The 25548-nt window shown below is 32.4% G+C and overlaps 2 protein-coding genes and 1 long non-coding RNA gene across 8 annotated transcripts in view; all 3 read right to left on the bottom strand.

Moving 5' to 3' along the window:
* The window catches only part of LOC127715693 (uncharacterized), a 97127-nt gene extending 93797 nt beyond the window's left edge, over window positions 1-3330 (bottom strand). The window contains exons 1-2 of the long non-coding RNA XR_007988548.1: window positions 1574-3330; window positions 518-639 (exon numbers count right to left, since the gene is read on the bottom strand). This is a non-coding gene — a long non-coding RNA (uncharacterized LOC127715693). The remainder of the gene's footprint in view (window positions 1-517; window positions 640-1573) is intronic.
* Window positions 1-8840, bottom strand: part of LOC127715641 (uncharacterized) — a 97637-nt gene extending 88797 nt beyond the window's left edge. For all 5 annotated transcript variants that reach the window (XR_007988516.1, XM_052221764.1, XM_052221765.1 and 2 more), the window contains exon 1: window positions 8765-8840. The gene's annotated coding sequence lies outside the window, so the exon portion shown is untranslated. The remainder of the gene's footprint in view (window positions 1-8764) is intronic.
* A 3718-nt stretch (window positions 8841-12558) lies between these two features.
* On the bottom strand, window positions 12559-18864 carry LOC127715645 (uncharacterized). 2 transcript variants are annotated; one of them, XM_052221769.1, is made up of 6 exons: window positions 18723-18864; window positions 16712-16906; window positions 15608-15812; window positions 14826-14939; window positions 13943-14065; window positions 12559-13464 (listed from the first exon to the last, which is right to left on the bottom strand). In XM_052221769.1, exons 2-6 carry the CDS (start codon window positions 16891-16893, stop codon window positions 12697-12699), a joined length of 1392 nt encoding a protein of 463 aa, XP_052077729.1. In that variant the 5' UTR covers window positions 16894-16906; window positions 18723-18864; the 3' UTR covers window positions 12559-12696. The 2 variants fall into 2 exon arrangements, with proteins under 2 accessions (XP_052077729.1, XP_052077730.1); XM_052221770.1 differs by lacking the exon at window positions 18723-18864 and adding an exon at window positions 18434-18514.
* Window positions 18865-25548: the final 6684 nt, after the last annotated feature.

Genomic DNA, 25548 nt, shown 5'->3' with positions numbered 1-25548 from the left:
ACATAAGACGATAACCAGGAATCTTCATTCAAAAATTAACAACTGTCGATTATTTTCAAAACTAAAGGATTACAATCTGATTGTTTTTTTTCTTAACAAAAAATTGAATTATCTATAGCCCTTTACAATGTGTAAAGCCATGGTTCCAATTACTTCAAGTTAGCTTAACAATAGAAGGTATATGTAGTTGGATAGATCTTAAATAAAATTGAGATGGAAATGGGGAATATGTCAAAGAGACAACAACCCCGCCGACCAAAGAGCAGACTTATATAGATACAACTTAATACCAAATTGTTTGGCAGTATTCACGTTCGTTTTAAAAAAAATAAAATGCTTCGCTGGGCGCAGCTTGATACGACCTCAGAGGTCGAACCCTGAACAGTTGGGGCAAGTATGGACACAACATTCAAGCTTGATACAGCTCTGAATTTGAATTGTGATTAAATATTTGACACAGCATAGGTTTCTGACACAGAAAGAATGTGGTCTAAGAACTTGAATTTTTTTAATTTACCTATTATGGTCCAATGTCCAAAATCAAAATACATGGTTAGATTCAGCATATCAAAGAACCCCATATATTCAATTTTTGTTGAAATCAAACAAAGTTTAATTTTGGACCCCAACTTAGACAAACTTGAAAACTGGGCCCATAATAAAAAAAATCTAAACACATGTTTAGATTCAGCATATCAAAGAACCTCAAGAATTCAATTTTTGTTAAAATCAAACTAAGTTTAATTTTGGACCCTTTGGACCTTAATGTAGACCAATTTAAAAAACGGGACCCAAAATTAAAAATCTAAATATACTGTTAGATTTGGAATATCAAAGAACCCCAAAAATTCAATTTTTGATGAAATCAAACAAAGTTTAATTTTGGACCCTTTTGACCTCAATATGAACCAATTTGATAGTGGGGCCCACAAATAAAAAATCTAAATACATGGTTAGATTCAGCATATCAAAGAACCCCATATATTCAATTTTTGTTGAAATCAAACAAAGTTTAATTTTGGACCCCAACTTGGACAAACTTGAAAACTGGGCCCATAATAAAAAAAATCTAAACACATGTTTAGATTCAGCATATCAAAGAACCCCAAGAATTCAATTTTTGTTAAAATCAAACAAAGTTTAATTTTGGACCCTTTGGACCTTAATGTAGACCAATTTAAAAAACGGGACCCAAAATTAAAAATCTAAATACACGGTTAGATTTGGCATATCAAAGAACCCCAATAATTCAATTTTTGATGAAATCAAACAAAGTTTAATTTTGGACCCTTTTGACCTCAATATGAACCTATTAGATAGCGGGCCCACAAATAAAAAATCTAAATACATGGTTAGATTCAGCATATCAAAGAACCCCATATATTCAATTTTTGTTGAAATCAAACAAAGTTTAATTTTGGACCCCAATTTGGACCAACTTGAAAACTGGGCCAAAAATCTAAAATCTAAATACATGTTTAGATTCAGCATATCAAAGAACCCCATATATCCAATTTTTGTTGAAATCAAACAAAGTTTAATTTTGGACCCAAACTTGGACCAACTTGAAAACTGGGCCCATAATCAAAAATCTAAACACATGTTTAGATTCAGCATATCAAAGAACCCAAGAATTCAATTTTTGTTAAAATCAAACTAAGTTTAATTTTGGACCCTTTGGACCTTAATGTAGACCAATTTAAAAAACAGGACCCAAAATTAAAAATCTAAATACACGGTTAGATTTGGCATATCAAAGAACCCCAATAATTCAATTTTTGATGAAATCAAACAAAGTTTAATTTTGGACCCTTTTGACCTCAATATGAACCAATTTGATAGCGGGGTCCACAAATAAAAAATCTAAATACATGGTTAGATTCAGCATACCAAGGAACCCCATATATTCAATTTTTGTTGAAATCAAACAAAGTTTAATTTTGGACCCCAATTTGGACCAACTTGAAAACTGGGCCCAAAATCAAAAATCTAAATACATGTTTGAATTCGGCATATCAAAGAACCCCATATATTCAATTTTTGTTAAAATCAAACAAAGTTTAATTTTGGACCCTTTGGACCTTAATGTAGACCAATTTGAAAACTGGACCCAAAATTAAAAATCTAAATACACGGTCAGATTCGGCATAACAAATAAATAAATGTGGTCAAAGATTTTACAAATCTAATGCGCCATACTGTGCAATTAAAGATTACTTCTTGAAATTTTTCAATATTTGAAATTTGAAAAAAAAAATAACATTTGAAGAATAATTCTTTTTAATTTCTGAAATCTGAAATGAGAAAAAATTGACCCCCCACAATTTCTTTTTACCCCCCTTTTTTTCCCCCAAAAAATTCTTTCCCTCAAGATATGGTCATAATCTCAATTCAAATTTCCAATGGAGTTTGAAACCATAATTACCCATTTAAATTAACCATAGTGCTAACTTAATCTATTTCATAATAGAATTTAAAAATATAGTGTCAAATCTTTCATATGGATTTTTTTGTAAAAAAAAAAGATGCAACATTTGCAGATATTTTTACTGGTCTTCCTTTATAAATATGCATTTCTTTAAACATAATTTAAAAGCAGTGTAAGGGAAGTAACCAAAACGTTGTATTTGGATTACCTCCCTTACACTGTTTTAAATTATCTTAATTGTTCATCAACCATTACTTTATACATAATTAAAAAGCAGTGTAAGGGAGATAATTTCAATGATGTATTTGATTTATCTCCCTTACACTGCTTTAAATTATGTTTTGTACTAAAGTATTTGTCCATTAACCAGGACAACCTTGTTTTCCCCCTTTTTTGCCCCTTTATTCATAAACGGTTTGAGCCATAACCCCCCAAAGCAAATCCTAACCATCCCTTTGTGGTATGGAAACTTGTAGTATAATTTCAGAGAGATCCATACACCGTTCCACAGTTATTGTCTGGAAACAAGAAAATGCTTACTGTTGGCCCCTTTTTGGCCCCTAATTCCTTAACTGTTGGTACCATAACCCCCAAAATCAATCCCCACCTTCCTTTTGTGGTATTGAACCTTATGGTAAAATTTCAAAGAGATCCATTCTTTCAAACTAAAGTTAAAGTGCGAAAACCAATGTGTCTTCGAACGACGACGACGACGACGACGACAACGTCATACCAATATACGACCGCAAAAATTTTTTGCGGTCGTATAAAAACCAGTATTTTTAATATAGGTCAATGTATTATTATTGATTGTAAGGTGAAATTGGTAAAAAGAAATATGGCAATAAATTTTGTAAAAACGTTTCAATGTGTTTCTTAACTTTGAAAACTATAACGTTATTTCTGTGCACCGTGTTTTTTTTCTTTCAAATACGACCTCAAACTCCTTCAACTGAAAAAGTCCGTTTGAGTTCAACAAATCTTCAAAGATAAATTAATAAAAATATGATGTAGCTGGATTTGCATCTCATCGTTTTTCTTATTTTTCGTTGACTTTTGACAATTTTGCTAAATTATTTTGTTAAATGAATGAAAAAAAAGTCTCTTTAGTCAATATGTTTTTCGCAATCCAACCTATACGTACAAAGGGAGGTTCAGTTTATGATCAATTGACATTAGCAGTACCATTCACTGAAGTATAAATAGAAAGACTCTAGATCAAGATGATCTGCTTTCATATTTAAATTATGTTGTGTAGAATGATGAATGGAACACCAGTGTTGTGTAGAACTATGAATGTGCCAAACCTGAAACGGACATTTAACGTGGGTTTGCCATTTTAACATGATAATTCAGAAAAAAATGAAGTTTTTGCGATCTTTTTGACCCGACCGTTTGCCTTAAACAGCCACATTTCCGGTCATAAAAGTGACATGGTGAATAAGTGCTATCAAAACAAACCCTACTTTAATACCCTCTCATTACAATCAAGGTTGTACGACTTTGCCCCCCGCAGAGCTATAGAAAAACAGTACATTAACGGGTGTTACACGGACTCTTTTTAGATGATACACGGACTCTTTTTAGTTGTTACACGGACACTTTTTATGAATAGATTCACTCGTGCATGATCAGTGAGTTCATGGGCACTTTAACTTTCAATTAGATTTGAACTTTTTGGTTCACCGACATATTTCCTGTCTTTTTATTAAACAAACTATTTACGTTAGCATCAATATCTTTTTTCAAACATTTTCAGTAAAATACTATTCATATCAGTACACTAAGGGATTAGACATTTAACTTCAAAAAGAGGGGGGGGTATGGTTTTCTCCTAAAAAAAGATATTTTGATCCCAAATTTTATGAGAAAAAATTTACTATGGTCAAGCAGATGACATATTAATGTTCTGCATGATTCCTGATTTTCCGAATACCGTATAGTGCTAATTTAAACAAAAATATTTGGGTGATGGCGTTGAAAAGTAAATAGTTTATATACTCAGAAAAGAACATACCGCCCCATTTATGAAGCAAAATAATCGGTCAATAAATGTTTTCTTCGATATATGGACATGAATAGTATTTTGGACAGTGCTGAAAGTAAAGAAATGATGATACCGACGTTCATATTTCAATAAAAAAAGACAGGAAATAAGTAAATTAAAATCAAATCTTATCAAAAGATAAAATCCCTATCAACTCACCAATGCACGATTGATCCTATAAAAAAAAAGTGTTCGTGTAATACACGTCCAAATAAGCAGCAAATCTAGAAGAAAATCATTCAACTTATGTCATCAATTTAGACGGTAAGCTGCGATTGGACCATATAGTAACACGTGTTTAATCCCGATCAACACTTGCAGATCTAGAGACGAGCATGAATTTAAAAAAAAATCAAAGTATATGCCTGAATATATATAATATTATAAATAAGACAAAATCCATTTTTTCATAACATTTCATTCACTAATGAAGTAGGAAATTCAATTTCTTTTGATACATTTATATTGTTATTGAATTTATATATACATATATATCAGTTGCGGATCCAGCCATTTTAAAAAAGAGGGTTTCCAATCCAGGACAAAACAGGGGGGGGGGGAGGGGGGGGATTCCAACTATATGTCCCCATTTAAATGTATTGATCGTTCAAAAAAGGGGTGTTCCAACCCCCGGGCCCCCCACCACTGAATATTGAATTCATGTATTTGGCAACAAACGTGCGATTTTTACGATTTTTTTAAAGGGGGAATGGGGGGATGGAATGGCACATTCTGCATTTTTTCATCAAAATAAAGATCACAGCCTGTTTATTTCAAATTAAATTAGGCCCCCCTCCCCGCTTTCCGTTTCATCCATAAAAATCAAACGTTAGCTTACTTACCACTAAAATATTTCTTTAATATATTACTTTTTTCGAAGTTGCATTTTAAAAAGTCTTAAATGTGTACAACATTCATCTTTTACTTGATATGGTTCTTTTATATCAAATTATTAGATTCTTGATTTTTTTCTTGTAAAAAACTCTCGGTTGAAGGGAAATGAAAAAAAAAAGTGTGTTTATACTATAACTTACATTTACTGCTTTATGGCTATCTAAGTTTCTCAAATGTTTAGTCTTGCAAAATGTATTATTACTTTCTTGAAACGTCGTACAAGTCAGATACAAAACAAAAGTAACAAAAAAACAGGCCGGAAACAACCTGCCGTATAGTTTTTCTGCACTTGTAGTCAGGTCAAGGTCCTCGGCTATCGCCTCGGACCTTGACCTGACTACTCGTGCAGAAAAACTATCCGGCAACGGTTGTTACCGGCCTGTTTCTTTGTTACCTTTGTATTGTATCTAATACATAATTAGTTGTCAGACAGTTGAAATTTACCTGTTCAGGTAACAGGTAAACTAATATGTACCGGACATTGATCGGTCTATTTGAAGTTAATATTTTCGCTGCATATCTACATGTATGATCATGTTTGTTTACATAATTTTGGCTGCTGGATTCCAATTGTTGTCATTGCCAAGTTAATCAATTATGTTCGTTTGGGTTGCTCACACAATTTTTTCAATTTGACAGGACTATAAACAACTATCATACAAGTGGGAGGTTTTATTTACTATGCATAAAAGCTATAAAACCAGTTTTAACCCATCGTTTTCTTCGGAAAATGCCTGCAGCAAGCCAGGAATGTGACAGTTGTTTTCCATTCGTTCCGTTGGTTGATATATATAAAAAATTAGAAGATGTGGTATGATTGCCAATGAGACAACTCTCCACAAGAGACCAAAATGACACAGAAATTAACAACTAAAGGTCACCATATGCCTTCAACAATGAGTAAAACCCATACAGCATAGTCGAGCATTTGGTTTTGTCAGGTTTTATGGACTTCCACTTTTTTGAATTTAGACCTACCTTGGAGTTTGGTATTTTTGTTAATACTTATTTTACTACAACGGTATAAAAAATAATTCAAACTGAACATCGTAATTTGAGGATCTGATTTGTAATGATTTATTGTAGAAAATTTATAGAACTTAACGGATACTAGAAAATTTCATTTTGTAGAAATCAGCTATATTAGAATAAGGAGATTTGGTATAACGGTTTGTCATTATACAACTATCAAAATGACGTGGAGGTAAATAACTTTTTTTCTACTTTCGTTTCATTTGTACGACTTTGCCCCCCGCAGAGCTATAGAAAAACAGTACATTAACGGGTGTTACACGGACTCTTTTTAGATGATACACGGACTCTTTTTAGTTGTTACACGGACACTTTTTATGAATAGATTCACTCGTGCATGATCAGTGAGTTCATGGGCACTTTAACTTTCAATTAGATTTGAACTTTTTGGTTCACCGACATATTTCCTGTCTTTTTATTAAACAAACTATTTACGTTAGCATCAATATCTTTTTTCAAACATTTTCAGTAAAATACTATTCATATCAGTACACTAAGGGATTAGACATTTAACTTCAAAAAGAGGGGGGGTATGGTTTTCTCCTAAAAAAAGATATTTTGATCCCAAATTTTATGAAAAAAATTTACTATGGTCAAGCAGATGACAAATTAATGTTCTGCATGATTCCTGATTTTCCGAATACCGTATAGTGCTAATTTAAACAAAAATATTTGGGTGATGGCGTTGAAAAGTAAATAGTTTATATACTCAGAAAAGAACATACCGCCCCATTTATGAAGCAAAATAATCGGTCAATAAATGTTTTCTTCGATATATGGACATGAATAGTATTTTGGACAGTGCTGAAAGTAAAGAAATGATGATACCGACGTTCATATTTCAATAAAAAAAGACAGGAAATAAGTAAATAAAAATCAAATCTTATCAAAAGATAAAATCCCTATCAACTCACCAATGCACGATTGATCCTATAAAAAAAAAGTGTTCGTGTAATACACGTCCAAATAAGCAGCAAATCTAGAAGAAAATCATTCAACTTATGTCATCAATTTAGACGGTAAGCTGCGATTGGACCATATAGTAACACGTGTTTAATCCCGATCAACACTTGCAGATCTAGAGACGAGCATGAATTTAAAAAAAAATCAAAGTATATGCCTGAATATATATAATATTATAAATAAGACAAAATCCATTTTTTCATAACATTTCATTCACTAATGAAGTAGGAAATTCAATTTCTTTTGATACATTTATATTGTTATTGAATTTATATATACATATATATCAGTTGCGGATCCAGCCATTTTAAAAAAGAGGGTTTCCAATCCAGGACAAAACAGGGGGGGGGGGGGGAGGGGGGGATTCCAACTATATGTCCCCATTTAAATGTATTGATCGTTCAAAAAAGGGGTGTTCCAACCCCCGGGCCCCCCACCACTGAATATTGAATTCATGTATTTGGCAACAAACGTGCGATTTTTACGATTTTTTTAAAGGGGGAATGGGGGGATGGAATGGCACATTCTGCATTTTTTCATCAAAATAAAGATCACAGCCTGTTTATTTCAAATTAAATTAGGCCCCCCTCCCCGCTTTCCGTTTCATCCATAAAAATCAAACGTTAGCTTACTTACCACTAAAATATTTCTTTAATATATTACTTTTTTCGAAGTTGCATTTTAAAAAGTCTTAAATGTGTACAACATTCATCTTTTACTTGATATGGTTCTTTTATATCAAATTATTAGATTCTTGATTTTTTTCTTGTAAAAAACTCTCGGTTGAAGGGAAATGAAAAAAAAAAGTGTGTTTATACTATAACTTACATTTACTGCTTTATGGCTATCTAAGTTTCTCAAATGTTTAGTCTTGCAAAATGTATTATTACTTTCTTGAAACGTCGTACAAGTCAGATACAAAACAAAAGTAACAAAAAAACAGGCCGGAAACAACCTGCCGTATAGTTTTTCTGCACTTGTAGTCAGGTCAAGGTCCTCGGCTATCGCCTCGGACCTTGACCTGACTACTCGTGCAGAAAAACTATCCGGCAACGGTTGTTACCGGCCTGTTTCTTTGTTACCTTTGTATTGTATCTAATACATAATTGTAAAAATTAAAACGAATTAATTGAACTATATGTTAATATAAAAATAAGAAGATGTGGTAAGATAGCCAATGAGACAACTCTCCACCAGAGACCAAAATGACGTCAAAGTTAACAATTATAGGTCACGGTACGGCCTTCAACAACGAGCAAAACCCGTAAGTATAGTTAAACGTCCACAATTTCTTTATAAAATAGGGAGGTGTGGTATGATTGACAATCGAACCACTTCTTTGTTAATTTAAAAAAAAAATTAATTGTTTTTTCACATTTGATTAAACAAATATTGCTTACCAATTGTAGACCAGCTACAGCTGCCTTAATAAACAGGAAGAAATTTAAGGAATTAATATAGATAGTTATGACAACATGATATCACATGATCAATAAGTTATTTAAAGGTCTGTATCATAAAGACAAAAATGACGTAACGGGTATACCTTCAGATCAAATAACTAGCCATTGTCAAGCTATTCATGGTACGCGTCTGAATATCTAAGATGGGCACCGCTTTATGTGAACATTTGCATGTTACACGTATACATACTTAAGTTTAAAGTTCTACAAATACATTCTCGGGGTAAATAAAAAGTCATGTAATTTAGCTGTTATGGGAGAGTTACATGTAGGTCGTACTCCATTGCATATTGAAATCATTTGTTCTATTCTTAATTTTTTACAAAGAATCAATGGTTTAGAAAAGAATCATTTGTTAAAGCAAGCCCTATTCACAAGTATTGACACTCACAAATGTAATAAGTCATCTTGGTATTCTAATATTGTATATATTTTAAGATGTATTGATGTTGATATAGAAAGTTTTGACATTGAAAAGGTTAAAAATATTTTGATTAGCAGATATAGGATTTACTGGAAAAATACTATAGAAGATAATGCAAATGTTAAAAAAGGAAAATTGCGTACTTATTTTAAATTTAAAAACATCTTCAAAAGGGAAGCATATTTTTTAAGTTAATAAATTTCAGTATCGAAAAAGCTTAACTCAATTTAGAATCAGTGCTCATCAGTTAGCTATTGAGAAAGGTAGATATAAAAAAAACGATAAAGATAAAAGATTTTGTGGGCAGTGTAAAAAAATGCAGGTTGAAGACGAGTTTCATTTTTTAATGGAATGCACTGCATATGAAAAGGAACGGAATTTTATTCTTAATGAAGCATGCATTCAATGTAAAAACTTCCCTTTTATTTCAAAGTATGAACAATTTATTTGGTTAATGTCATGTGAGTCTGAAAATGTTAATATGTCAGTGTCAAGATTTATAAGTACTTGTTTTGAAATAAGAGAAAATTTGCATTCCAGTAACTAACTAAATATACATGTAGTAATGATGTAGTTTATCTATTTTTATGTATTAGAGAGGGTTAATATTCTATTTTATTTATTTTCAAACAACATCTGGTATGGAGTATAGTTATTTAATCATTTATTTTTAAGGTAATATATCTTAAACATTACTGTATAATCAATACTATATATATATGTATATGCTCGGAAACGGGCCCTTTAATTGGATTCTATAAATATTCTTATTCTTCTTCTTGTATAAACAGAGACAAAAGGGCGGAGAATGGACTTTGGGTTGGATCAATGGCGGTCGCGGTAAATCTGAAAAAAATGAAGAAAAAAACCCAAAACGTTAATGAGGCATAAATTCAATTTAATTGATAAATTCAACAACTCTTACCGTTATCTTGTTGAACTTATTTCGTTAAATAATCAAGAAATTTTCTTTAATTCTGACGAAATTTACCCAAAAAAACATACTTAAAATCAATCAAATATAAACTATAATAACTATCCTTTCCTAAATTTAGATATTTCAGTTTATCAGGGGAAACTCAACATAAAATTTACGACAAAAGGGACGATTTGTCGTTCTCTACTGTTAATTTTCCCTTTTAGGACGACTATGTTCCTTTGGCACCATCTTAGTGTGTTTATACATCCCAACTTGTTCGCATTCCCCGTGTCTGAAGTGACGTTTTGGATTTCAATGAACGTAATCTATGTATTACTGGTAAATTATCGAGTCAAGGATTTCGTTACCACAAATAACTTAAAACCATTACTAAATTCTTCCATAGATACAAAGATTTGGTTTGGAAGTTTGGCTGTTCCTGTAGAAGACTTATAACAAACGTGATAGGCCATCCTAATTTTTACGGTGATGTTGTTTACCGAGCCCGTATATTTAGATACGATACGCGTAAACTTATCGATTCTTTAAATAATAGAATAGAAAATAGAAACGGGAAATGTGTCAAAGAGACAACAACCCGATCAAAGAGCAGAAAGCAACTCAAGGCCACCAATGGGTCCTAAGAGCAGCGGACTTCAGCTGACCCCATTTACAATATACTAGTTCAGCGAAATGGGCGCTAAACCCCGAAACATACAAATGAATTAAAAATAAAAAAACACAACACTAACAATGGCTAGAGGTTCCCGACTTTGGAAAGGCGCAAAAATTCGGCGGGGTTAAACATGTTTTGTGAGATCTCCACCCTCCCCTATACATTTACTCAATGTGGAATAGACAAACACACAACAATAAGCACAGTAAAACACAGTTCAAAAGAAATCCGAGTCCGATTTTAGAATAGGTAACAGGAGAAACTAAGCAAAATGACAATGATCAACATACAATTTACAAAGGACTACTAGCAGTTACTGACATGCCAGCTCCAGATTTTTATACACGGATCGAAACTTTATATCTTCATCATATACAAATCTACCACAATCCCTCCCATTAGGGGTTTAGTAGCATGCCATCATAAATTATACGAGAAAAACATAACCCGTATCATGCCAACAACTGGTTGTAGAATAAATGTGTTTATTTCCGATGCAAAGACCCTATGCGTGAATCAATATTAATTCAAATAAATGCAATCTTTAATGACTTGACAACAGTATCGTAACTATATCGCTTGTGAATTAGTCTGCTAACATATTTGGTAAGCTTTTGAGGTGAATAACGACATTTTTGTGCTTTTTATAGAAAGTTGCCGTACAAGATGGGATGTTAAATAAAAAATAAGAACTATAACAAATACATAAACGTACAAGATGTCTGCACGTTGATTTATATTTACAAATAATGTCCTTGTACCGATGATAAAATTTATGCACATTAACGGTTCTACAATCTGTCGATAACTAGTATAATTTGGCATTGCACAAGGTCATGTATTTCTCTTACTGTTAATGACGTCTTTACACTAAATCCATTGGATGTTGAATGTGTAACGATTAACATTTTTTAGTCTAAGAGACATGCTTTTTGTAAGTTGTTGTTGGCTTTGAACTAGCTTTCTGTAACTGCGAGAACCCTCAGATCTGTACCTTGTGTATTTTGTGTTTTTGTTAGATCTAACGGGTTAAGCCCTTTTCAATTGATTTTTTATAGTTTGGTCTTATGTTGTACTCTAATATCACTGTCTCACATTAAGGAGAGGGTTATTGCTCCAGCAAACATGTTTAACCCCGCCATATTCTGTATGTGCCTGTCCCAAGTCAGAAGCCTGTAATTCAGCGGTTTTCGTTTATTGCTGTATATCATATTCGTTTTTCGTTTATTGTTTTAAAATAAATCAGGCGTTAGTTTTCTCGTTTGAATTGTTTTACATTTGTTTTACATTTGTCATTTTGAGGCCTTTTATAGCTTAGGTATGGGTTTTGCTCATTGGTGAAGGTCGTTTGGTGACCTATAGTTGTTAACTTCTATGTCATTTGCCTCTGGTGGATAGTCGTCTCATTGGTAAGCATACCACATCTTCTTATTTTCATATTATGAAACATCAAGAATGTATATGACTTGTTATCCTAGTCAGAAACTAGACGAGATACGATGCAAACCTTATTGAAAGGATATTAAAATCTAGAAAAAAAATAAACTAAAAAACAGAAATAATAATAAAAGAAAAGACGACGACTGCTGAAGGCCGTACAATGAACTGCGGTTTCTTACATCTGTTGCAATTGGTCTCTTGGATATGTTTGTTTCATTGGCAATCGCACCACATCTTCTTTTTTTTTTACTTTTGTAATATAAAAAAATAACTCAATGTTATTAGTTTTATCCACCGGATTGAAGAGTATTTTATCAATGTTTAATATAAACATAAATACTTTATCATTTTTTATGTTAACATTTAATTGTTTAAAACAATTTCAATTTTTGATTATCACACTCGTAATATTACACTGCAGTTTGATTTGCAACGAAAATCTTTTGAGGTCCATACATAGCTTTTGAGAAGTCGGGTTTTGATGCGTGTTGAACAACCATAGAAGTTTTATTTCTACCTATTAAAATACGGTCATCAAAATTTGAAACCCTTGGCCTCGGACTCTGGTGGACGGTAATTTCCTTTGCATTAGCAAAATTATAACTTAATGGTTGCTGACCATGGAAGTGAGGTGAAACTCTATCATTGAGTATCATATTTGCTTTTTCGTTGTAATAAATGATCCCCTGTCTTTGTGGTTCTCTAGCATTTCCAGAACTCTTGCTAAGTCTGTCTAGTCGCATGGATGAATAATGCTTATCCGGAATTCTTGATGAATAACCTCTAGATTCATGATCTCTGTGTGGATTTGGGGTTTGTCCGCGAACTGTTTTGCTCATTACCCGAATTCTGCTTTCATGTGCAGGTGGTGTTGGCGTTGGTTTATAACCAGGTGGACTGGTATATAATTGTATTGGCTGTACTGCCCCTTTTGCTAAGATTGGTCCATGTTTATGTATCAGTAAAGCAGGCCAAACTACATACTCAGCAACGCTTCCATTCCTGTCATAAAGATTAAATTTGCTACGATCAATCGGGTTACCTTCAATGTTTTCATACTCCAGCACAAGTGGTGGCTCATTGACGCACATGAACCAACACAATTCGGCACATTTTCTTGTGAAGTCGAGAACTTTAGGCAGCTGTATTCCTTTTTGTGAGATATGAAAAACAAGTTTCTGAAAAGAAAATACATTCAATTACATTTGAAGACATTTATTTGAAACAAATATTGTCATTTAAAGAAATAAATTGAACACGCGTGTATCATCAGCTCTGTAGTCTGTGAAGTTAGCTGTGGAATTTTCGTCTGTTTCAAAAGCTTAAATGAAAAATATAATGTCTTTTTACTAGCATGCTTAATAACATTATAAGTTGATGAATGAAGAAATTATTAAGAAACTAAGTTTATAACCCCTATAAGACGCAATTGACCTTAGAAAAAATCTTTCTTTTTGGTCAAAAAGCTCCTAAAGTTTGTAAATATTTGTATATCCCTGGCATTCAAATGTTTTGGTTCTGGCGTTTCTGGTGAAGGTAAATTATAAAAAAAAGCGCTTCGGACGAACGAAATTTAGAAAGCATTATTTTAATTAACTTCTTGATGCCTTTTGATTAAATGGTTGGGTTGCTATTTTTTCATATATATACTATTACCCTTTGGACGGATTGAATCCAATCGGTATCATGTTTCCTTCTTGTTTTATAATTACTTAGTACTTCATCAATAAACATTTCACCAAGTCTGGTTGGTCGAGTAGATGTTGGTGATATCATAGTCTGAATTATAATATTGAAAATGAATCTCAGTAAAAATTGATTTTTGGTAATAATTAGACTTTTAAGAGTTATTTATTAAACATATTATATTCATTACTTTGCCTATACAATTTTGATCTTTATCCATTATCTGATGTGAAGTATTTACTGTCTTAGAATGATTGTATACTAGTTTTTTACAATACCACAACTCTGCCAAATATTCTGCCTGTTTAATGACCGGGCCCATGTCTATTAAATATGCCCTTCATATTTTGAATTCAGTCCAACAAATTTAGTCCTTTTAAGGGGTGTTTCACTACCCATTTGGGATTCGCACAGGACTGTGATCACTGTACTTCCAAACATATATATCATTCCATCAGCGCAATTCGAACACACAAGCTATTGATACATCAGCTGTCACGCCCCTATATCAGCACATTATATTTAATTGTAGGGCTTATGAACTAGAACTATGATTTATTTTATACACAATTGTTGCAATTTACGATTTGGGCAAACATCAAATTTCAATCTCCTTCAGAAAAAGTTGACTATAGACGATTTTAGCAATCCTTTAAATTAATCTTTTAATACAAATTTGATTTAAGAAAATCACTTCCAAAGAAGCAAATTGAGTTAACTTTTACATTATTTATTAGTCTTGTTTCACAGTAATTTTATGTTATGTTGTCTCAGAAACATGTACCGTTCTTTTAAAAGCTAATTTGATTATGTTGGGAATATTGTTTAGGTCAATTTCAATATAGTTAAGAACCCTATTTCTCTCTATTGGCGAGTCGTCAATGATGTAATGTTCAAATCCATTCATGGAAAATCTGGCCTTTTGTATTTGGTCTTCAGCAATCTCATGACATTTCTTGTAGCATAACTAAAATACATTCAATGATAATGTAATGACAATAAAACCTTATATTTATTTTGTAATCAAAGTTTGTTAGTAGCATGCCATTAAAGTACCGACAGCAACTAGTTCAGAGCAGACTTTAATTATTATAATTACAGATGGAAAATTTTCGATATTAGTGTCTTTATTTAGATATGAATAAGAAGATAAATTATTATAACTTCAGTATGTATTTAATAATAATAATAAAATGAAAATAGATAAATATATATAATAGGAGCTAAATCAAGTTTAAATCTTTTTGCTTTTTGTCGATATAACTAGTGTAGAATATGGAAACTCGTTGAAAAAATAAAAAATCGACGTCAGCTACCATAATATATAAGATATACGATAACGGGGCTGTTTTATATTTTCGCGTCAAAACAGTCAAGTGAACAACTTTTTCCTATAGAGTCATTCATATAACGCAGTATGTTGACTTAGGAATCTTATGTTACACAGCAAATGTAAGTATATGACTAAATAAATTGAACATGCGAAAAAAGTATCAAACAAATTTCAAATCAACATAAAACGGAGCTAAGGCTTAATCTTAAAATGAATACTAAATGATGAAAACTGTATTCTAAATAAATAAAAAAAAAAACAAACATCAATAAAAGCTTAGTTCAAAGGACAATCTTGTTTACCGCAACAATATCCAGAAGCTGCCTTTCGATAGTTTTCGGTTGGTTTCGTTGTGCGTCGTGTCGTAGTTCCTCATAAGCATCAGCCCATTCGTCAGTGTATAGGGACGTCCATTTTTCTCCAAGCTTTGTTGGTCTGTTTTGGTCACTCAAATCAGCAATACCTGGATTTCCTTTCGTCATATTGTCACCTGCTATCTTGCTCAGTCTGTATAATTGATAATGAAAACGCTTAATTTATGGAATGGCATATAAATGAATTACAAAGAGGTTAATCCGAAATTACACACTGGAAGTGTCGTCTGTTTCTAAAAGAACAGCATTGTATATTAATGAAACTGATATGATGGGATTATTCTTAAGTTATCAAAGATAGCCTGCATGTCGTTTGTTATTAATATTATATGCCACTGCAATCCCCATATCTTGGAATGTACATCAACCTAACAGAACTTTACTATAAAGGCGAAAGCTTTTTCAGGTCGATTACTAACTTAAATTGCATTGTATGATTGTTTGCATGGAAATATATAAACAAAATTCTTTGACTTCCCGTCTTCGTTTGAAATGGTACTTAATTAGATGTATTCTAAAAATAGTTGAACCCTGTAAAAGTTGCATGTGCTGGTCTAAAATCACAAATCTCCACAGTGTTTGCTTGTGTCACATCTATCTTTTATTTGGAGAACTTGATTTTGACTGATTGATTGATTCAAATTTAACCCCACTGTTAGCACTATTATGTAGGGGGCAGTATTTTTTGGCGGAGGAACCCGGAGTGCCTGGAGAGAATCACAGACCTTTGGTAGCAAAACTGACAATCCTACTCCATTTAGATTGCAGTCGAGCGCACCTGCCACGTGCGGGATTTGAACTCACAACCTCAATGTTGACAGGTTAGTGATACAGGATGGCAGATCTCTGTTAGTCGATAACTTTTGGTAATTTGTGTCGTTGAGTTACTCTCCATTGTTTTTTCGTATCCAAATCTACCCATTTATTTATGCATTTGCTAAATGTTAAGGTGAGTGGTTTGTTCTCTAAAATATTATTCAAGGTGAACTTATCAAGAAAATCTTTTGTTAAGGGAATTAGCAGTCACCATACCGTCTGAGAAGGTCATCCTTATCTCTTTTCAGAATAGTATTTTCTTCATACAAGTCTTTATTTTTCTTCTCCAACCTAGAATACCATTCTTCTTGAGTTTGGAGTTTCTTTTCCAATTCATGAAGCCTTTCTTTCAAACTTTCCTTGCCTCCACTTCTTAACCGTTTAAAAAGTTTTGCCATCAGAAGAGGCCGTCTTTGGATTAAAAAAAAATATGAGTATACAATTCTATGGATTGATACAATGTCTGGTAGACTTAGTGCTAACGGACTGGTCATATTCTTTTATTGAGGAGGGGCTGGGAGGAAACATTGGAATTTCTCTAACTATTTTCAAGACCTCTCTTCCATAGACATACAAATTTCATTTCCCTCATTTCTCAATAATTTTATTCGTCATAAAAAAAAATAAATGATTTTGTCGAAAAAAATTTAATTTATATTTTCATTATTAATGTTATTCAATAAAATATTGCATGCGTCAGCAGTAGATCCAGAGCTTCAGTTTTGTTAGTTATTTACGACTTCAGTTAACTTAATCTATTGCATATGCTGGTTATGGTCTCATTGAAATTTACCACATCTTCTTTCTATTTTAGCTACAGATAAAAATCTTGATAGAACATGTTGAACTTTAAGATTTGGAATTCTAACAATTGTGCCGAGCTGAGCGAGGCGGAAAAATGTAACATCTATCATGCCAATGAATTACATTTTTATTTTATTTTCGGGGGAAGTGTAGGGTGTGGGTCCCTTGATTGCGCTTCTCAAAGTCATGAAGGACAATCATTCATGTAAAGAAAATTACAAAAGCCATGCTTGAGTCCTAGATATAATCTTAAATCAATGATATAATCATATATATGCTAAAGTTTTACGATAAATCATGTAAGAAAATAGCTATTTGTATTTTAGGTATTTTATCAGGAAAGCTTTGAGAAAACCTGCAAAAACTAAGTAATCAAACCAGCAAACACTGATATTGTCGTTCTTCATGTCTAACAAACAGAGAAATGTATTGACTTACATGAAACAAATATTAAAATGACTTTTAAAGCCAAGATTGACGCAAAAAGAGATATAGATACATGTCTGACATCTGTATCAAGTGTTAGACACTCCTGCTGAATAATCAGTCAATCAGATACTGATATAATATATAGTGTATTCATCAAATTAGCTATAACTTTTGCATGTTTGAAATTACAGAATTACTCAAATATTGTAAAAAAAATCTATGCCCCCCATTTGAAGTATTAAAAAATTCGGTACCCCTTTTCCATTCCCCAAAATTTTCAAGCCCCCCCCCCCTTTATTTTCCTCTCTTCTTTTGGGTTTCAAATGACCATTCCCTTATTTTCACACTAAAAAAGTACAATGTAATGGGTCTGGATGAGGTTTACAGAATAGAGAATAATGGACAAAAAGTGCAGAATAAATGAAAAAAAAAAACCCAACAAGGATAGAGAAAAATAGGGAAAAAAACCCTATAGAATAGAGCACCATTGGTTGCTAAATTAACAAGAACAGAGAATAATGATCAAAATAAAAACAGAAGAAGCGTGTAAATAATAAAACATTTTTGACACTCTCTCAGACGAGGCTATTTACTCAAGTGGCTGTAGTGGCTGTATGAGATTAATATTACGTCATATGCTCATATGTTTCTTGTTATGTACGATCATTCAATATTTTCTAATGAAACTTTATCGTTAATATTTACTTTCTAAAATTACACAAATGTCTGTCGTCCCTTTTTGACTTTCACTTTCGGTTTCGAACTTTTCCTTGTGGAAATATGATATGCATTGATTTTCGGAGAGAGTTTTTGAACTTTGTCAAGAGGCCTTGTTTACCGTTAGACAAAGATCAATATGTTATCGGATAAAAATTGCTGACACCACATAACCTCCGTATCAATTATTGAATACATGATCTCCTAAATATAAAATGATCTCATTTTTTATTACATTTTTGCAACATTAAAAAGTACTTTAAATGTAAAACCATACCTGTCATTTCATGTCCATAGGCAGTAAACATAATTACGCTAAATTATTTGTTTTCATATCACGTGAATACATATCCAATATTTCAATATTTATTACTACAGTAAAACACAAAAGATTTAAAGTAAAACAAACCTATCGCATATCTTTAATAACACAAGCTATCAACATATATAACGACCGTTGTATAGTTGACATACTATACATACAAATACACTGCTTGTTATATTTGGTTGTCTTTGATCTAACATACATTCTTTAACCATGTTTACGTGCTACATTTTCTTCACTTATCTGAATGATCATGGCATTGCAAACATCGTAATTCTAAATTACCTTAGCTTAGCTTAAACCTTTTGTTTTATTGTTTTTTTTTATATTTTGTTTTCATGCGAACTAAGCTTAAAGCATTTAAGCTCATTTTCCAGTCGAGATATTATCTCCACTTTGAGTCCGTCGTCCGTCCGTCGTAAACCAATTTACAATGATTATCATTTTCTGCTCTGAAAACATATAGTATGTACAGGATATAATTGAATGATACATGCAAGGTCCTTTATAAATATCCATTGCAATTTTCAACCATTTTGTGTTTGTGGCAATTATCTTGAGAACTATGACAAAATAAATGAAACTGTAAAAAGCTTAAATGACCAGAAAGACAAGATTTATAAATAGATGAACATAACATAATTTGTGGATGGACTTCTGATAGGAGCTACTACTCGTAAACAAATTTTAGCGTTTTCGTGTTGAAAATGATTGTAGATAGGGAGAATCTTGAAACAGAAAGACACTATACTTATACTAGAAAATAAAATTATGTATGAGTATTTCATTATTTAATTATTCTTAATAAAAAAAATATCATCTTTCAACTTATATCATCAGAGAGGATCTGGTTCCAACCTGGTCACAATCCTACTTTAATTGTCCTTCCCTTTGGCTATATCACCCTTCTCTTCGCTCCGTTATTCTCGTATCACGGCTTTGAGACGTGAGCAGACATTATCAACGACGTCACAATGTCTGAGGAGAAGTTATCAGCGATGTCACAATATGTGAGGAGTAGGTTTGCGAGTCGGAACAACTATTTCACAAACGTGTGAACGGTTATCGTAGTGACTGTGGCTGTAAACCAGACACTTGGGGTCTCCTTAATGATTCTAAGAGATATCTGAACCGACTGACCATCACCATCATTGAACACAAAACATCGTGGTCTAGAGAGGAGAGAATCACAGGGAAAGATTTTGGATAAGAAAGTTGAAAACGTTGGCACCAAAAGGGACCAACGAAAAGAGGTAGTAAAATCAAGCAGTACTATCTGTGGCACTTAATGGCTGATTATGATATTGTTGCATAATTTAAGTAGGTAGGAGTATCAGTCTCATAAGAGTCTTTAGTGTTTCATTTTTTTCTAGGCGTTTGAGTTCTTATTTTTATTTTTCAGTAATGCCGTGCTATAAAGTCATTCATCTATCCATTCGTTTGATGTGTTTGAACTTTTGATTTTGCCATTTGATTGGGGACTTTCCTTTTTGAATTTTCCTCGGAGTTCAGTATTTTTGTGATTTTACTTTTCACAGCCAATAAGAGTTAGAGTATATCTTGAAAATAATCTATGAAATTGTTAATCCTTATGAACGTTCAGTCTAATGTATCATCTGTTGGATGGAACAAGTACAAATTAATATGAAAAAAGTAAAATAAAAAAATACCGAACTCCAAGGAAAATTCAAATCGGAAAGTCCCTTATCAAATGGCAAAACAAAAGTCAACACATCAAACGAATTGAAAACAACTGTCATACTCCTGACTTGGTACAGGCATTTCCTTATGTAGAAAATGGTGGATTAAACCTGGTTTTAACAGCTAGCTAAACCTCTCACTTGTATAACATTCGTATAAAATTCCATTATATTGACACTAATGTGTGAACAAAACAAACAAGACATAATAGGTAAAAATATCAAAATTAGGGGTACAACAGTCAACATTGTGTTATAATCTTAATCACTATAAAAACATACAAATATGTCAACAAAGAAAAACAAACAAGACATAATTGGTAAAAATGTCAAAATTAGGGATACAACAGTCAACATTGTGTTATAATCTTAATCACTATAATAAACATACAAAAATGTCAATAAAGAAAAACAAAATAGCTTATAAGCACATAAGCAAAAATTGAAAGACTAGAATACAAAAAGTATACAGCGCAACAACACATTAGAAATTATTCAATGCATTTTTTGCATTAAAGCTGATATTATAAATATGGAATATGATTACTCTCAGATCTTTACTTCGTGTCTTTTTGTTGTGAGGGATGTATAAATTCTCTGTCACATCCGGTCTGTGTTTTTGTTAGATGTTTTTCGCTTTGTATCGATCTGACGAGTTATATCCTTTTCAACTGATTTTTACGCGGATGAAATTCTTAGTAATGCGCTATCGACAAGAATTTCTATTAATTGTTCTTATGTTGTACTTCTAAACCTCTATCCAAGGCTTGGGGAGGGTTTGGCGCCAGCAAACATGTTAATCCCGCCACATTTGTTATGTACCTAATAGATACCAAGTCAGGAGCCTGTAGTTGAGTAGTTGTCGATTATTGATGTTTCTCATATTTGCTTTTCGTTTATTGTTTTCTTGTAGTTTGTTCTTGTGTTTTGCCTTTGATTCATTGTCTAAGGTTAGGGGAATGGTTGGCTCCTTTAACCATGTTAACCCCGCCACATTTGTTATGAGCCTGTCCAAAGTCAGGAGCCTGTAGTTCAGTGGTCGTTGGATCATGTCTGTCATATCTATTTTCGTAAATTGTTTTGTTTTGAATTAGACCGTTAGTTTTCTCAATTGAATCGTTTCATATTTTCATGTTGGGGCCGTTTATAGCCGACTATACTGTATGGATTTTCTCATTGTTGAAGGCCGCACATTTGCCTTTAATTGCTTGCATCTACTTTATTTGAACTTTGGTCGATAGTTGTCTCATTGGTAATCATACCACATCGCTTTATTTTTATATTAATCATAATGATATTTGTATATATATTTACATTTATAAGTCTCTATTGGAGAAACTGTATATAAAGTCTTAAGTTGTGGGTTTTTATATATATTGTTGTATGCAAAAGATCTTGGAAAACGACCATGAATAGCCTTAAAGCGGTTTGTCCAGCATACTGGTTCCTATATATGTTGTAGAAATTATTTTCCCATTCAAATACGTAATTATGTATAACGATTGAGTTAACTTATTAAGAGGTGAGAATGAATAGGTAATATATTTTACATATCTTAATGTGATACTAGAAATTTCGAATGATTGGTCAAGGCTAAATAAAACTTCATATTTTATTATCAAGATGCATCACAACGATTTCAGGTTATATCATTATCTAACACCGATTATTTACAAACCCAGTTACAGATAATTTCATATGCGTAATTACTATAGGAAAATATAAAGACTGAAAGTATAGAGCTATGTCTGTGGTTCTGTGTGTGTGTGGAACCGGAACAGACTGCCTTAAATGGTCATGTTCATTATTCTGGACACTCACTGGAATAATATTCATTCTTGCTGCAGAGCTTACACAAGGTAGTCATTGCAAAGACAATAGCGAGAAATGGCTATTAGCAGTTCTTCCGATTGTTGCTGCTTGTGCAATAATGTTTTCAGGAATAAGTTTATGTTCAGGATTGAAAGTTTGTTTAAAGTCTTGCTGCATTTTAATTTGGACTTTCCTTGGAATTTTGTGTGCAACTATTTCATGTGTACTCATTAATGGGAATTGCAAAGACATGGGCGCACTATTGACAGGACTGTTTATGACTGGTTTCGTGGCGCTGTGGATTGGTGGATGCGTCATTGGATGTTTTTCGAGGAACAACAAAGATTACGATGAAGTATAATCGCATAGTGTTCTTTTTACGTACTTCAGTTATATTTTATACATTGGTATTCTCAACTTTAAACTATAAGTCTTTATTCCAAATTTCTATTTCCAAAATCGTACTTTTATGTATTTTAAGTTTAAATTCTTAATACTGAAAAAGATATTTGTTGTGAAATGAAAATGGCATACAATGACAATGAAATTAGAAAATCATAATATTGACGGATTGTTAGGTAAATTACGATATTTTGCCTTTGTATAGCATTAGCAATAGACTCCAGGATCACTACAATTTTTTTTACGTCATAAGTCATAAATATAAAAACTAAGTTCAGAGAACAATGTGGTCTAATACATTGGCAGATGATACCGATGACCTTGAAAAAGGTAATAAGGTCAAATGTCAATTTTATGTCCTTGATGGTAAATGTTGTGTTTTTGACTCTTTTTGAATGGTTTTATGTTTATCTTAAAGCTTTTTAATGCAATTTACGTTTATCTACATATGTGTTTTTACGATACAAAAAGGTTCAATATATAAATAACACTTGGATTAGAGGGTGGTAGAGCAGATTGTTTCATCGATAAAGATTGTCAACTGAGGGGAAGTATTTAGCATTTTGACTGGAAGTATAATAAAAACAATTACAATCTTTATTTGTGTTTAGTTGTTTGTGCTTCATGTCGATCTGATGAGTTAAGCCTTTTTCAGAGTTTTGCTTTTACAATATTGTTCTTATATTGTGCCTTAACATCACAGTTCCAGGTTAGAAGGGAGATAATGGAGATTGAGAGCTCGTTAAATACAGGATTAACCCGTTACGTTCTTTATCTTCCTAAGTCTGTAATTCAATGGATGTCGTTAATTGCTGCATGCTATATTAGTTTTTTGTTTAATGTTTTAATATAAATCAGATCGTTGGTTTTTCTCGTCTGTTTTTCATTTAGGACCTTTATAGTTTATTATACGAAATAAAATTGTTCATTGTTGAAGACTGTGATGTGACGTGTAGTTGCCTACCGGGTACAAATGTAGGTCCAAATTCATTCCTTACTGACTAAATTACGGATTTTTTATGAAAGTTTTTGTTTCATATTTTAGAATTAATTATAACCTACATATAAAATATGTAAAAAATGTGGAATTCCCGAATTTTCTAAAATATAAAATAAGAAATTTGCACCAGTTGGTAATAAAGGATGGAAATTTAGATTTTATTGATTGTTTTTTTAAATCATATTTGATTTGATAATCTTTTTATTAAAATTCGCAATTATAAACTACACACATAGTAAGAGGTTTAGCTAGTTATAAAACAAGGTTTAATCCACTGTTTTCTACATAATTAAATGTCTGTACCAAGTCAGGAATATGACAGTTGTTATTCGTGCATTTGATGTGTTTGAGCTTTTAATTTTGCCATTTGCCTACGGATTTTCGGCTTAGAATTGGGGTTTGGTATTTTCGTTATTTTATTTTTTATTCATTATTAAGAAATAAATGTGAAATTACAGTGTTTTGAAGACCATTAGTGGTCTTTTAAACATTTTAGGCTCTGTCTTGTTCGTTTTGTTCGATGATTAGTGGTAGCCTCCTCTATCCCTTATCTAAGTGAAATCATGATTGATGTTATAACAAAGTATTTGCGTCATGCAAACTTTTAACATGACATCTGAAATAGCCTATTTAATATTTGTCAGATATTTTGCTATATTAATATGCTATCAGAAAGAGTATTCAAAATCAAAGATGTGTGGATTATACGTCTCGACCAATCTATGGTGATTTTCATACTTGGAAATGAAAATCAATGATCCTGAGTTATGGCGTGCGAGCTTATGTATGTTTGTTTATGAAATTTACATTTATGTTCGTTTAAGGACAAGCAACTTTGTTTGACTTGATTCAAAAACAGACTATTTAAAAAAATAATTTCTTTTATAAAACATTTCCTCCTATTTCCAATGCAAATTTAGAAAAAAAAAATTGTGTTTGTAGAACCAATTCCCTCAATAGATGAATGATCGCTACCTTACTGTTACTTAATATATATAAAGGTATTTTTTTTATTTTCATTACATATGTAGTGTTGTACACAGTAAAGTTTGCTTCATATCTTGACTTGCATCTAGAAATTGATAGTAAAGGTCGGACAAAAAATAAACTTTAAGACAAAAGATATGATTTTAGCATCCCAATAGTGAGGTTTCTAATTTATATGTAGCAACATTCCTTCAGCACATGCAAATTGCTTCTCTTTGGGTAAAGTTGAAATCATCCCTTCAGAACTTTTACGGACGTCATCACGAGTTGGTTGACCGTTTTAGGATATCTGTTTCACAGATGACAACTTATATGTTCATAAACACAATCTCATCCTCATTTCCCACGAATGTGACCCACATAATTAGACTTATAACCGGGTTTGTACTTACATGAGCAACACCGCGGGTGCCGCATGTTGAGCAGAAACTGTTTACCATTTCGGAGGAGCAAAGTTACCCCGGTTTTTTTTTGTGGTTCGTGTTTCTCAGTGTTTAGTCTTTAGTCTATGTTGCCATGGCGTTGTCTGTTTATTTTCAACTTTTTAGCTTAAATGTTCGTTGGCATATTTGACTCTTATTCGAAAGTAGAACTGTAACAGATATTATGAACAATGATCATTATTTTTATTATTTAACTTTAGAGTAAACTCCCTTGATAATGCTGAATGTAAATGTGTCAACAATCAATATAGTTTTTGTTGGAAGGGGGGAGGGGCTAAAAGGGAGGCGAAAGATATCGAAGGGATAATACAACCCATAAGATTTAACAAATACGCTGACTACGCCATGGCTAAAAATAAAAGTCAAACACACAAACAGTCCACAAAACACAACATAGAAAACTAAAGACTGGACAACGCGAACCCCACTAAAAC

The sequence above is a fragment of the Mytilus californianus genome, unplaced genomic scaffold, assembly GCF_021869535.1.
Source record: "Mytilus californianus isolate M0D057914Y unplaced genomic scaffold, xbMytCali1.0.p SCAF_9, whole genome shotgun sequence".
Classification (NCBI taxonomy): domain Eukaryota; kingdom Metazoa; phylum Mollusca; class Bivalvia; order Mytilida; family Mytilidae; genus Mytilus; species Mytilus californianus.
This window is presented reverse-complemented; position numbering and strand designations above follow the sequence as displayed.

Excerpts from the sequence above, each read along its gene's own strand:
- LOC127715645 (XM_052221769.1), bottom strand. The coding sequence starts at position 16,893 with ATGGCAAAACTTTTTAAACGGTTAAGAAGTGGAGGCAAGGAAAGTTTG. Across the intron at positions 14,940-15,607 it reads AGCTTCTGGATATTGTTGCG|TTATGCTACAAGAAATGTCA; the intron begins GTAAACAAGATT and ends AATGTATTTTAG. Across the intron at positions 13,465-13,942 it reads GGATTCAATCCGTCCAAAGG|AAACTTGTTTTTCATATCTC; the intron begins GTAATAGTATAT and ends TTTTCTTTTCAG.